The sequence below is a fragment of the Labrus mixtus genome, chromosome 18 (assembly GCF_963584025.1).
Source record: "Labrus mixtus chromosome 18, fLabMix1.1, whole genome shotgun sequence".
NCBI lineage: Eukaryota > Metazoa > Chordata > Actinopteri > Labriformes > Labridae > Labrus > Labrus mixtus.
The window spans coordinates 10347403-10359891 of NC_083629.1; the positions used below are offsets into that span (position 1 = coordinate 10347403).

General features: G+C 41.9%; 1 protein-coding gene across 4 annotated transcripts in view; it reads right to left on the reverse strand.

The window, feature by feature from the left end:
- Window positions 1–329: 329 nt before the first annotated feature.
- The window catches only part of si:ch211-195o20.7 (cytospin-A), a 404502-nt gene continuing 392342 nt past the window's right edge, over window positions 330–12489 (reverse strand). For 3 of the 4 annotated variants that reach the window (XM_061063326.1, XM_061063324.1, XM_061063323.1), the window contains 9 exons: window positions 12404–12456; window positions 5902–6431; window positions 5534–5630; window positions 5351–5417; window positions 4225–4285; window positions 3809–3905; window positions 2518–2634; window positions 2372–2431; window positions 330–1856 (listed from right to left, as the gene is read on the reverse strand). In XM_061063326.1, the coding sequence (XP_060919309.1) occupies window positions 1767–1856; window positions 2372–2431; window positions 2518–2634; window positions 3809–3905; window positions 4225–4285; window positions 5351–5417; window positions 5534–5630; window positions 5902–6431; window positions 12404–12456 (1172 nt within the window). In that variant the 3' untranslated portion in view covers window positions 330–1766. The remainder of the gene's footprint in view (window positions 1857–2371; window positions 2432–2517; window positions 2635–3808; window positions 3906–4224; window positions 4286–5350; window positions 5418–5533; window positions 5631–5901; window positions 6432–12403; window positions 12457–12489) is intronic. The other variant, XM_061063327.1, reaches the window with a different exon arrangement.

Genomic DNA, 12489 nt, shown 5'->3' on the forward strand with positions numbered 1-12489 from the left:
TGAATGTCAATCTGATGTTTAGTAGTGTAAGGTATTTACTAGTTCATACATGAAGAAGATAATGGCAAATAGTGGAGGAACATAGGTACTCTACTGGTTTTTGTGAAATGCAGGGGTATATATACAAGTCTGCACTGCTACATCATCGCAGGCGATCTCATTACAGACACACTCTGCCAAAAAACCTGACTAATCCAGGAGATATGGTAACAACTAACTTGACCAAAAACCAATAAACGTGCTTCATCTTTCATAAAGTTGACTTGTGACTGTTCTCTGAATATTCTCATGAGGACAAGGGATTACACATCACTCACACAGTGTCACCATTAGTTTCATATTTACACTTTATTTCTTAGGTATCAATTCTTTTACACTAGTTACATATAAACATGTTGTACAATGTTGTTTATTTCACACACATGAGGATCCAAATAATTGGCACATAGGACTTTGGCAAAAAAATAACTCAGCATTAAAGTTGTCAAAACAACACCTATGATTCAGATTCTCGACATGGGGCTGAAAGAGAGTTCATTTCAACATCTGTGAGGTCGAGATATTTGAGATGTACAGCCACAGCCATTTTCGCCAAATTGAACACAATGTTTTAATCTTTGCCGCAATAACATGTTTTAGAATCAGACTTTTTAACTGAACATATTTTCTGACTGGTTTGAAGGCATGCAGCTTCATTCCCACCTAGCCTTTGTAACATTGGTATCTGTACAGTATCACATTCTTACAAAGTTCTCACAAAGTGCTGACAAAAGTGCATATGTACAGAGTGGCAAAAAGTCAAAAGTAGAGCACTAAAGAAAGAATTAAGTTCACAACAGATTGGCAGTGAAAACTGTGCAGTTCAAGAACTTCAGACAGATTAACTAAAGGACATGATGCAATAGAGTTCTCTCTGTTAGTGGTGTACCAGTGTGAAGACATTTACAGCAACTCTACCTTTACATGCATCTAGTATAACGAATGACTATGATTGTCAACGAGTCGTTTTTTTTAAAGTTACTGTTTGTAACTTTTTTTAAAAAGGCTGACTGATCCCCTTCTCAGTTTGTCAGGTTCTCATTTTTGCAGTTTCATCTCAAACTGATTAACTGAAAGTCATCTTTTGAGAGAAATTACAACACTTAAAATAACACTAGCCAATGACGTTGATGTTGTAGCCAATGACAACGATACAAAATCTCAAAGGTTGCACGTAGCTTGTATAAGAGGAAGTTTGACAGAAAACCAAGCGGGACGAAATTTTATCCACAGCAACCAATTTACATTTTGGAATATTTTTGTTTCGTTCCAGATATCATTGTCTTAACCAAGTAATAAAACACATCTTAAACTTTAAAAAAAAAAAAGGAAAAAGGAGAGATTTGCAGCCAGTGTTCCAGGTAGTAAAAGCTGGTTTGTCTGTAATGTGTGTTTCCTTGCTCATTGGCAGTACTTATCAAGTCAATACTGCAAGTTTGTTAAACAGTTAATAACTCACTTAACTGTTTTTCTAACCACAGACGACATCTGTAAAGTCACATTTGAAGAAAAAAAACACTGATCACTAATATATGTCTGAGCATATATCATTTGGTTCTGGAGTCCTTTTTCATTCTTATTGCTTTTTACAAATTTTCCTGGCAATTAGAAAATATTGTCGACATCCAACATATTTATGGCATGATTTTCTGGGATCCATCAGTCTTAATATCATTTTTTGAAAAGCATCTATAGGAGTCCACTATGTCAGTCTGTACCTCCAGCAGTCACATCTCAAAGTGACGGTAGATGCTCTCCACATAGTTCAGGACCCTCTGCCAGTCAGGACCCCCCACACGAAGCATCTCCTCTACCGTCTGTGGGCAAGAAAGTGAATGATCTCAAAATCGAAGGAAGAATATGTGATTTTTTTCACACTTAAATGTAGCAGAAATCAAGTTTATCCTCTGAAAATAACTCTGTGAGTCATGACTGTCTACAATGACTGTGACACCCGAGTCCCACTGACTGTGATGCTTTCCGAGTTTTCCGAGCCGTATCTACAGCGTGTTTACATGGACGGGACGGCCAGCCAGCTCATCCCCTCGCGTATAAAAGTTGTTTAATTGAGGGACTAGAGAAAAGAAGAATAACATCCTGTACTCACTGCTTATTTATGTCACGTAAGCGTTTTTTCGTATAAATTTACATGCAGTGTGAAGATAAGAGCAAAATAAAGAGCGCTAGCATTAGCATGCTAACACAACAATGCAGCGTGAGTTGTTTTGGTTTCATGCTGGTGCTCAAGGGCGACATCTGCTGGATCAAAAAATCGCATATAAAGCCTTTAACATCTTGACTGGATTCTAAAAAAGCAAGTTGTCTAACGTACCAGAGTCCGTGTGATCCCAACACTCTCTCCTGTTTTGAATGCCAGACTGAGATTCTCCCTCTGCAAACAAAGAAAGAAAGGGCAGAGTTAAACATCCAATATCACCATCAAGAATGCATTAAACACACTCTAGATAAAGTTCCCACCTTGTTCTCTGGAGTCAGGGTGCTGTAAGGGATGTGTGAGGGGAGGTATGTGTGAAAAACGGCACAGAAGGCCAGACCATCTGCCCAGCTGCTGCTGAAGTTGGTGATGTCAATATTCTGCGTAGACACAAAAGACAGGAAAGGTTAGGGTAACACAAGACAAACAATGACCTCAAGAGTTTACAGAAATTCACTTCTAAGCAAGCATTGTTCAAAATAAATTAAATTCCATTTTTGTGTGAATAAAACTGAATCATGGCTGGATTCCATTACTCATCTTCAGTGTGAGGGTTCAAGTACAGTTCATGTTAGCTCACTGTCACGTTGGCATGGCTCACCGGGACACCTTAGTGAAGCACAGCCGTCTGTATTATTATTAGTTACACTGTGTTGTTCCTGCTGCAAGACAAATGTCTGCAGTGAAACAAACCGGCTTTTCAAACATTTTATAGAGGAAATGTTTGATCAGGAAAATGTTGACTTCCTAGTGGGAATATGAAAAGCTATGAGACGCTTGTTTATGTGTAGAGGTGAGTCTGGCTCTTTCCTGAATTGGTCCCCTGTGAAACAAGCGTCTTCTTGCTGTATAACACTTTGAATCTGTCCTCTTTGTTGCTTCAATGAGCTGTGTTATTTCCACAGAAAACTTCATCTAGCGTCACAGCTGGCTGCAGCCTTTGTAACCGAGATATAAAGACACATGGAACCTGTCATAACTGGCTCATACTTTTACCATAGAAACACATTTTGTGTCGTTCCTTGGAAGCTCTTTCTTTACGTTACTTTAAAGTACATGTGCAGCAAGGCAAACAAACATAAACTACTGACATGACTCACTGCTGTCCTTTTAAAGAGGACAGGGTGAACTCATCAATGACTGGATTCACATCCGGATACACAACGTATCCAGAAATGATCTCATCCATGGTTAATACAGTGGTAACTGTATTTGTTCATGCAGCAAGATTTGAGAATTGTTAGCATATACTGTATTTATAGGATACAGATAATGTGTTCAGAGCTTTGCTTTTCTGTTCAAGCATACACTAAGGATCAAGTGGACAACTGGATTTTACTGGCTGGTGGTTTAACGATGTACAATAAGCATCCTAGAAAATGTCACTTAATATTTAAACCAGAAAATACAACGTTTATAGCCAGTAGACACCAGAAAGTTTATTTTCACTTCACTCATGAACTGTTGCTGCCATTCAATTCCCAATTTCTTTGTGTTAAGAAAAAAAGTGTAGCTTTAAGAAAAACATATAAATGAAATCGTGTCCAGGTTAACCTTGTAGCCTTGTGTTTGGCTCTGACACCAGCGCAGCAGCGAGTTCCTCTTGGAGCCTCCATGGCGACGCAGCAGCATGTTGAAACCATCCTGGGACCTGACAACAAGATGTAAACTGCTGAGGGCTTCACAGTAACACTGCAGGACTTTTTACAAGATGTGCTTTTGTGGAAAATCCTATAACATAGTTAATTCAGTTACCGCAAAAGAAAACCCAATTAACACATCGATTCAAGTAGGAGAGGTGATGTGGATCCAATACGGAGCTTTATGAGTTCACCAGAAAAATGTGTCAGGGTCAAAAGTGGTAATTGCATTAACAGGATGTTGAAATTTGGTTGGCCTCTTGGACATAATCGTTTGTCAGTGTGTGTGTGTGTGTGTGTGTGTGTGTGTGTGTGTGTGTGTGCACTCACTTGGTGGGAGGCAGCTCTGTGAGGCTAGAGTTGTACTTGTTAAGAGATTCCTCACGTTTTCCTGTAAAGTCAAGCAACAATGCAGCATGCTGTTATTATAAATCACCCACCAACATGCTAACGTGATGTTTCAGACGTTAAAAGCACAACTACCTGATTGAAGGGCACTTTGGGGCATCGTGATTTTACACTGATATTCACTGGACTAAGCATTGTGATAGTTAGCCAACAAGTGCAGATGTAGAAATCCAGCACACACAGAGCAACATTAGCATAAGCAGTTCTTGAAATGTTCAAACCAACCCCAGCTATAATTATTCTCCTGTGAGTGACTTAGAGCGTTTTCACTAGAGGCACGGTTGTTTCGTACCGTGCCTGAGCCCGCTGGTCTGCGCTCACATTAGTAGCATGGTTCCGTACCTGAGTACAAAGTCTGATACAGCAGGTTGCAGTATGCACATAGTTGGTTTGCAAATCCGCTACACAAAGCAGACAGAAGAAGAAGCAACCATGGCAACCGCTTGCGGACTGAGTGCATACTGCTGGATGTTTTTATTTCTGAGACCCCAACAACGACCCTCTTTCGACGTCCACATGTACCGTGCAGCTCAGTAGACGAAACGGGGCCGTGCTGTGTTTATACGACGTTTTTTGAAGCGACAGGAGACGTTTAGAATGATGTCATATAGCGGTTCCATTCTTTGTTTTGCGTTCACATATCACATGGATCATACTCAAGTACACATGAATCCCAAGACCACCTCTTCAAGCGGACTCAGGCACGGTACCCGAGTACAGTACGCTTGTGTTCACACTGATCAAATGAACCGGACTTTGGGGTCAAGTAAACTCTGACCCGGGTCCCTAATGTGAAACCACCCTTTAGTGACTGCTTCAGTTACTGTATTAATAAAAGTAAATAAAATTGGAGAAACCTGTTTTTGCAAAAGAACCCCACACAAAAGTGCACTTGACTGCTAGTGGTGAAAACTCTCAAGATACCAATTTGAGAATTAAGTTGATAAAGTTCCAGCTAAATAACAAACACAAGAACAAAGTGACACATTGTACACAAGTATTATAAACACACACACACACACACACACACACACACACACACACACACCTGTGTCGGTGCTTGACCTGCTGTCTTGCCAATCCAGACTTCTTCTGCCTTTCAGAGGCCCGGAGTTCTTCAAAACAAATGAAGTTAATTCAAATTAGATCGGATCATAACAAGAACAACAAACCGATGATTTTCATGCAAACGACCAAACTGTAATGATCTTTCACAATATAAATCGTCCACCTTGTTTGAGGGTGCAAACGTTGAGGCAGTTTTTGTCTGGGAGATTCCATTCTGCACGGCGGGGGGGTCTGAGGAAGCCGGTAACCTGGAGAGACTTCTGGAAGGAAAACAGACTTGATCAGCCAAGCCAAATGTTTTCTAATCTGTTGGCTCCAACATTAAATGAAGCTGTGCAAAATGTCCTCAAGTGGCCAATTAATAAATAGTCCTGAACAAATTTAGACATGGATTTATGACTATGTAACAGTGTAATTATCCATCTGTCTGACCATATTTAAGCTTCATCTTTTAAGAATGTTGAAAAAATCTATTCAGTGTGTGTGCATTGCAAAAAGAACTACAATATCAAACTTTTCCGTTTGTCTCACCTTGACCTCTCTGAGGTCAGCGTCCTTCGAGTCTCGCTGGATCGCGTCTCTCCGTCAGCCTTTTCCTCATTGGTCACATTTTTCAGGTAACGCTTGGTTACATTGTTGCACTCTTTTCTGGCCTCCTCGCTAACAATATTCTTCGTCAACTCATTGGGACTCTTACTTTCCATCTCTTCTTTACACGATCTGGACGACCCCTTCTCCCTGCCCCTCTGGGTCCCTTCTTTGCTTTCAGAGCTGTGTGTTGGCTCATTGGTTGGTCTATTGGGCCTCTCTGGTTCCTGACCTAGACCCTTGGTGAGAGACGTCAGACTCTGCCGGCTCTCCTTTAACTCCCCTCTCAGGGTAACCAGTTGGACATCAGCCTCCTTCAGTCTCTGCTGGGCAGCTGCCAGCTCCCTCTCCACATCCTTGTGTGCCGTTCGGAGCGCAGTCAGCTCTTCTTCTGCCTCGGCTCTCAGACGGTCTGCCACAGACACCGCCACCTGTAGGTCAGCCTGGAACTGCAGCCATTCCCCACGTTCTGTCTAGAAAGGAAACACCATTACACCAACTTATAAAGAACCTTTTTATTTCGAGCATTTAAATGTGTGGCAATTTGGTTCTTTGGGAACTTTTATTGTTCTGCATGTGGTCATAGTGATTCCAATACCAACATCTCATTGCTTTCTATGATTATTTGACCTTATGATGGCCAAAGATGAAGTTACAGGCTCACCAACATAAATTCATCCTGAGCTGCTAATGTGGCTAACAAAAAAAGCTAATGCATCACATCCAGCCTGTTTTTTCATCCCAGTGTAAACAGCTGACTCATGCCTCTACACTTAAATAAGCACAATTATACTGTGAACCAAACAACAGATTAAAAAAAAACAACCTGGCAATTTAAAACCCAGACTGGACATGAATCCCAAAACAAACAGAACTGAACCCTGAGCAGACCATGAGTATTGACTAACAAACAATGAAATAACTGCTTTGCCCTTCATTAGGAGAAGTTGTACTGAAGTGAGCGGCAAGCCTCAGCAAGCACAGAGAAGAAGAAGAAGAGCTGGCAAGTCAACTGTAATGAGGCATAACTGAATAGTGAAGAGGTTTTTGCTTTGAGTGTCATGTCATCTAAAATCAACTTAATGAGAATGTGTTCTAAAAGGACGCCAAACAAGTTTGGACGAAAAGAAATGTTTGCGCAATATTTTGGTGCAGGGCCAAGGTTGCATTGTGAAACTGTCTTGTGTGTCACCAACACTTTAGCTAAAATCTCAATAAAAGCTTTTTTTGTTTCATTTTCGTGTTTACCTAGAAAACGAGCCGGGTGGTCAGGGGGAAACCTTACTCTGGCAAGGAATGAGTAATGAGAAAAAGCGTTCAGCTTTTTTATTTCTAAGGAGTATTATTGCTTCAGACATGCAAAAACACCACCCCAGACGTTGAGCCAATTCCACTGCCAGATTACAGTACTCCAACAGTAAAGTACAAAATAAGGGTAACAAAAAACCCCAAAATTAGGTAATCATCAAGATATATAGAAAGAGGGCATGAGAAAGAAGGGAAAATACAGACAGGACCATAAAAGTGGCAATAATCATGCAAAGATTTATTACTAAATGTTGAGCAATGTTAACCAGAGAGATGTGAAAAATGTGGAGGCACTGGGAGGCTGGGTAATTAAATGAAGAATGGATGGAGATGTGGAGGAGGAGGCCGTCGCTGAGCCAAGTCGCTCTCTCATCTGACCAGTGACTCAAGACCACAGCTGGACCCGATTACAGTCCATACACACACAAAGGAGGAACACACACACATATCGTATTCCCTTCTTGTCTCCCACACATACACCTCCATTATTTCCTCACCTCACCACTAAAACCACACTGTGAGGGTTTTCTATTACATTCAGGCTAAGTTGGAGCGCTTCCTTCCTGGCAACATTTTGTCAAATGAACAGTGGGATCGCCATCTCTGTTAGGAGACGTTCTATATTAAGAAACTTTTCAAGTGTTTTTTTTGTTATCTGGATGCGCACACTCCAACTAGAGCATGTCTGTTTAAGGAAACAGGAAGGGACGCTCCTCACTTCACACTGAGATAAGGGTGGGTACTGTCAGTCTTAAGACACACACACACACACACACACACACACACACACACACACACACACACACACACACACACACACACACACAATCTTCTACTCCCACAAGAGCTGACCTAGTGCCCCACTGCATGACCAGATGTGGTATCTGACATCCACAGGAACACACACAAAGATACACTTGTCCACACAATTGATGCACATCTGAGTCCCTGACATTCTTGGTAAGGGTCCAGCACAATGGGGATTTAGTCAGAAGTCCAAGGTTGTGTGTGTGTGTGTGTGGGTCTGTATTTTATCCATCAGTCCCTAGTTCAACTCCACACCCAGTCTTTCTAATACATACTTGAGGAAACATCTAAATTCTGTAAGGGCTCCTCTCTCCAGCTTTCCACAGCCTGGGGTGTGTATACAGAAAGGGTTAAATACATTTTACACTTATTAAAGGGCATTCATGTTGCTCCCGCTGCGTCTTCGGGGGGCATATGAAATTGTGTGAATAGTATTAAGTTTCTTCCATTTACATAGCAACCTCTGCCATCAGTGTGTGAACGGGTGTGAGTGGGTAGGTGTGACATGCAGTGTAAAAAGTGCTTTGAGTAGTCAGAAGGCTAGAAAAGTGCTATACAAGCTCCAAGTCCATTTAGCATTTACAAATGGATGTATACCCTCTGAATGGCACATCAAAATTGCTTCTTAAACCTTTAAGTTGCAGACATAAAAAACAGGGCGCCCAAGTCACTTTAACCTATTCTGTGCTGCAATATGGACAGTATGTGCACAAGCTCCCTATTCCAAGCCTCCAAAACAAATCCCTATTTGAACAGCCTTCCAGTCCTCAGGAAACAGGGCCTTTTTGGGCCTGGGCTTCTGGAGCAGTCTACCAGAAAGAAAAAGAAAGAAAAGACCGAACCTGGAGATAATTCCTGGAAATCTCCGGCAGCGTTCACCTGGAACTGATTCCAAAGCTACTTTCAGATTGACTCAATCTTCAGAAGGGAACAAAAATCTGACCAGCCCCCACAAACACCTCCTCCTCCCCCCCCCCACAAACTGAGTGTTTTCATTCTTGTTGGTTAAGACAATTCCAGACTGGTGGTGCACAATAAGCACAGACAGATGGTTACATCGGCTGAAATTCTCAATACTTGACTGCACATTGGGTAATCATGCCTGTTTCTTCTGAATGCAGTTGCATTGAAACTACCGTACTTCTGTGACAGACAAGGACTGGACTATATCCATGAAGAAAGATGAGGAGAGGCTTTAGAGACGACCTGAGGCAGGAAGAATGATGGCTTCTTAAATAACATGGAAAAGAAGGTCAAAAAAAGGTCGGGGCTAAGAAATTAAGGTTCAAGCAAGTTGGGGTCACATAAGATGGATGGAAGTGAAGAAGCAAAGCAGGAAGTACGGAAGCAGGAAAGAGGAGGGGTGGGTGGAGCAAAAGGGATAGAGCAGGGGAGATGAGATATGGCCTTTTAGTATGCACAAACACTCCTGAAAATGCACCTACATTTGTGGTAGCATGTGTTGCATGTGTGAATGAAAATGGCTCTGGAAGGTTTCAGGAGTGCATGTCTGTGTGCAGCAAAATAAAGGGTAATTGTTTTTGGTTCTTTTGTTGGAGGAGGAGCGGTCAGAGTGAATGAGCAAAGGAAGAAAAGACAGAGAGGCACAAGAAGGGAGGCTATGAAGCTAAAAGTAATGGCAGCGAGTCGAGACTTTCAGTGCAAAAGAACGTGTTTGTGAGGGTTTTTGTCTCACGTGCAGCACACACACATAAACACATGGCCTGTCAGACATTGGGAGCTGCAGCCCCACTCCCCCAACCTCGTCACACAGCACAAAACAAAACAAGTTTTGTGTCCTGAACAACCGAATGTAAACCCCCTCCTCTGCACTGCATTCCCCTTCTCTAGGCTCTCCACAAAAAAAAAGGCTCCCAGGAAAGCAGAGCAGGCTGAGGAGGTTCATAAAGTCGAGCTTTGCTAGCTTAAATTTCTCAACCAAGGGCCCGTGTAAACACAGTGCTGGATTACACCGACTTCTAATACACAGCCACCTCATAGTGATACCATACCACAATCTGTCTGAGGTCTAGCTGGCCTTTACATGGCTTATATTTCCAAGTAACTTGTGAGGATGTTGGGAAAGTGTAGGAGAGAGTAAGGAAAAGACAGGAGGAAGCAGGGACTGAATATCAAGTCGAGAAAGAGGTGACACAGAGTGCTGGTAAAAGCTTGCTTGCAACATAATGGAATTAAAGTGATTCTGATGAATGACTGAGTCAAAGTATAACAAGAGGTTACGTCAGTCGCAGAGGGAAGAAAAGATTGGGGATTGTCCGAGGCATTCTGCGTGTCATATCGCAGCTGTTGTAATCTGTGGCAGATCTGGAGGAAACTGGGAGCCTCTGGCTTCAATCCTCATAAGGGAGGGTCAGGAATTGGAACGGAACGACTGACAGGAAATTACCGCAGCATATCACCATCCTCATAAAAGCATGAAACGCCCAAGCAATAAGACTGAAGACGGCTTTGAGAAGTTTTGCTCTGAGTTGTGTATGATGATTATTTCAACTTTTGGTTTAGAACTTAATAAATGGTTAAACCGAGATATGGGATGAGCATCTTCTGCCGCTGTCATAAGGAGTAAAACAAGCGTGCGTGATGTGATGTACGCTTAACGTCAGGTCACTTTAACAATTAGGCAACACATGAATCTTTATAACAATCAAGATACCTGTTCCGTCTCTTTTCTTTTTTCAAGATGTATTTTTAGGCTTTTTGCCTTTATTTGATAGGACAGTGGACAGAGCAGGAAACTGGGAAATAGAGTGGTAAATGACATCATCAAAGGGCGCAAAAGGTCGGACCCGAACTCAGGCCGCCAGCTCAAAGGACTACCGCCTCCCTACCCAACCTAACCACTCGGCCATCTGAGCCCCTGATCTGTTCTCTCTTCATACACAGCCACAACAACTCTACCCCAACTCTACAAGTATGAGCAACAAGAAACTTCAACAGAAGATGATCTCAATGATTTTCCTCTTTCTGGCCTCTTCGAATAAGCGGAGCACAGGAAGACCTTAATTAGTAGAGCTGCAGCTCCCAGTGGGGCCCACTCCAAGACCTATAGAGACAGTGGGGTTGGAGGTTTGGGGAGGGGTAAGGGTGTGTTTTGGTTTCATCTTGTAGATGAAAGGTCACCAGAACTACTCTGACTTATTGGAGTGTATAACATCCTGTTTACATTGCTCTACTAATCCACCTCAGTCTCTCAAGTGTGTCAGAAGACATTCTGAATGATTTGTGAAAACCTGGACTGTAGATACTTTAAAAATACATTTGCAAGGGCAAAATCAATTTCAAAAAGGGACATTATCCCCATATTTTGAGCTATCTGTAAAAAAGGTCAGACTTCTCTAAATAAGCAAGCAATCCCCGGTTTATTGGAGTTTAGCTGTTAGCTGTTTTTAACACTTGTGGCTAGCTACTTCAGCTAATGCTTGCTTGATGAGTATTTTTGAAAACTTTTGATCAATCAATCATTTTTTTGTACGGCGCCTATTCATAACAAGTGTTACCTCGAGGTGCTTTACAAAAGAGCAGGTAAAAGACCAAAGACGTTAAGAAAAATGGGATAAAAAAAACGTAGTCCCTAAAAAGGTTTGAATGTTATAAGATGACCTGTGTGATATTTGATGGCTATGAATGTGATAGTAAGTGTTGTACCGCAACCAAAGATTATTAGGAGAAAATGAAAGGATATTTTAACATGCACGTTCTTCCCCAGCTCTGGGGAGACAGAGCGAGAGAGACAATGGGAGCACATTTCTACATCCAGACAGCAGGATGTGTGGACCCACCATGGGTAGGGATTGACTTTCAGGCAAGAGGAGTGAGTGATAGAAAACAGTCTGTGTTTATCTGCCAGTCATGCTTTTTCACCTCTGCTGATGGACACCTCACATCCACACTGCCAATGTGTTAGCTTGTGTGTGTGTGTGTGTGTGTGTGTGTGTGTGTGTGTGTGTATATAGATGTGTATTAGTGTTTGTTTTGCTGTGTTCATGGCATGAAACAGCTTGTGGACATAGAATTAGAATTAGCTATATCTGTGAGGACCCGACCTACCAGTCACAACTCAAGTCAGTCTGGTCAAGAGCTGGACAATTGGTGCATGTGTACCTCCTAGGATTGTCACAATACCAGAATTACGTTTTTAATATGATACTAGCGATATCAAACAATATCAATATCAATCGCGTTTCAATACACGGCAAAAACAAAAAAAAGTCACAGTCACCTCAAATTGAGAAATGTCAGGTTTTATATTGCCAAAATGTGCACGCAAACTCCTCCTTTAAAAACAGATAACCTTTGAAGCAAATCTCACCTGAAATGTACTCTTCAGACTCTTTACTTCTGCCAGCAGATGCTTCAGTATCTCTGAGGGATGGATACAGAAATGTCAGATGACAT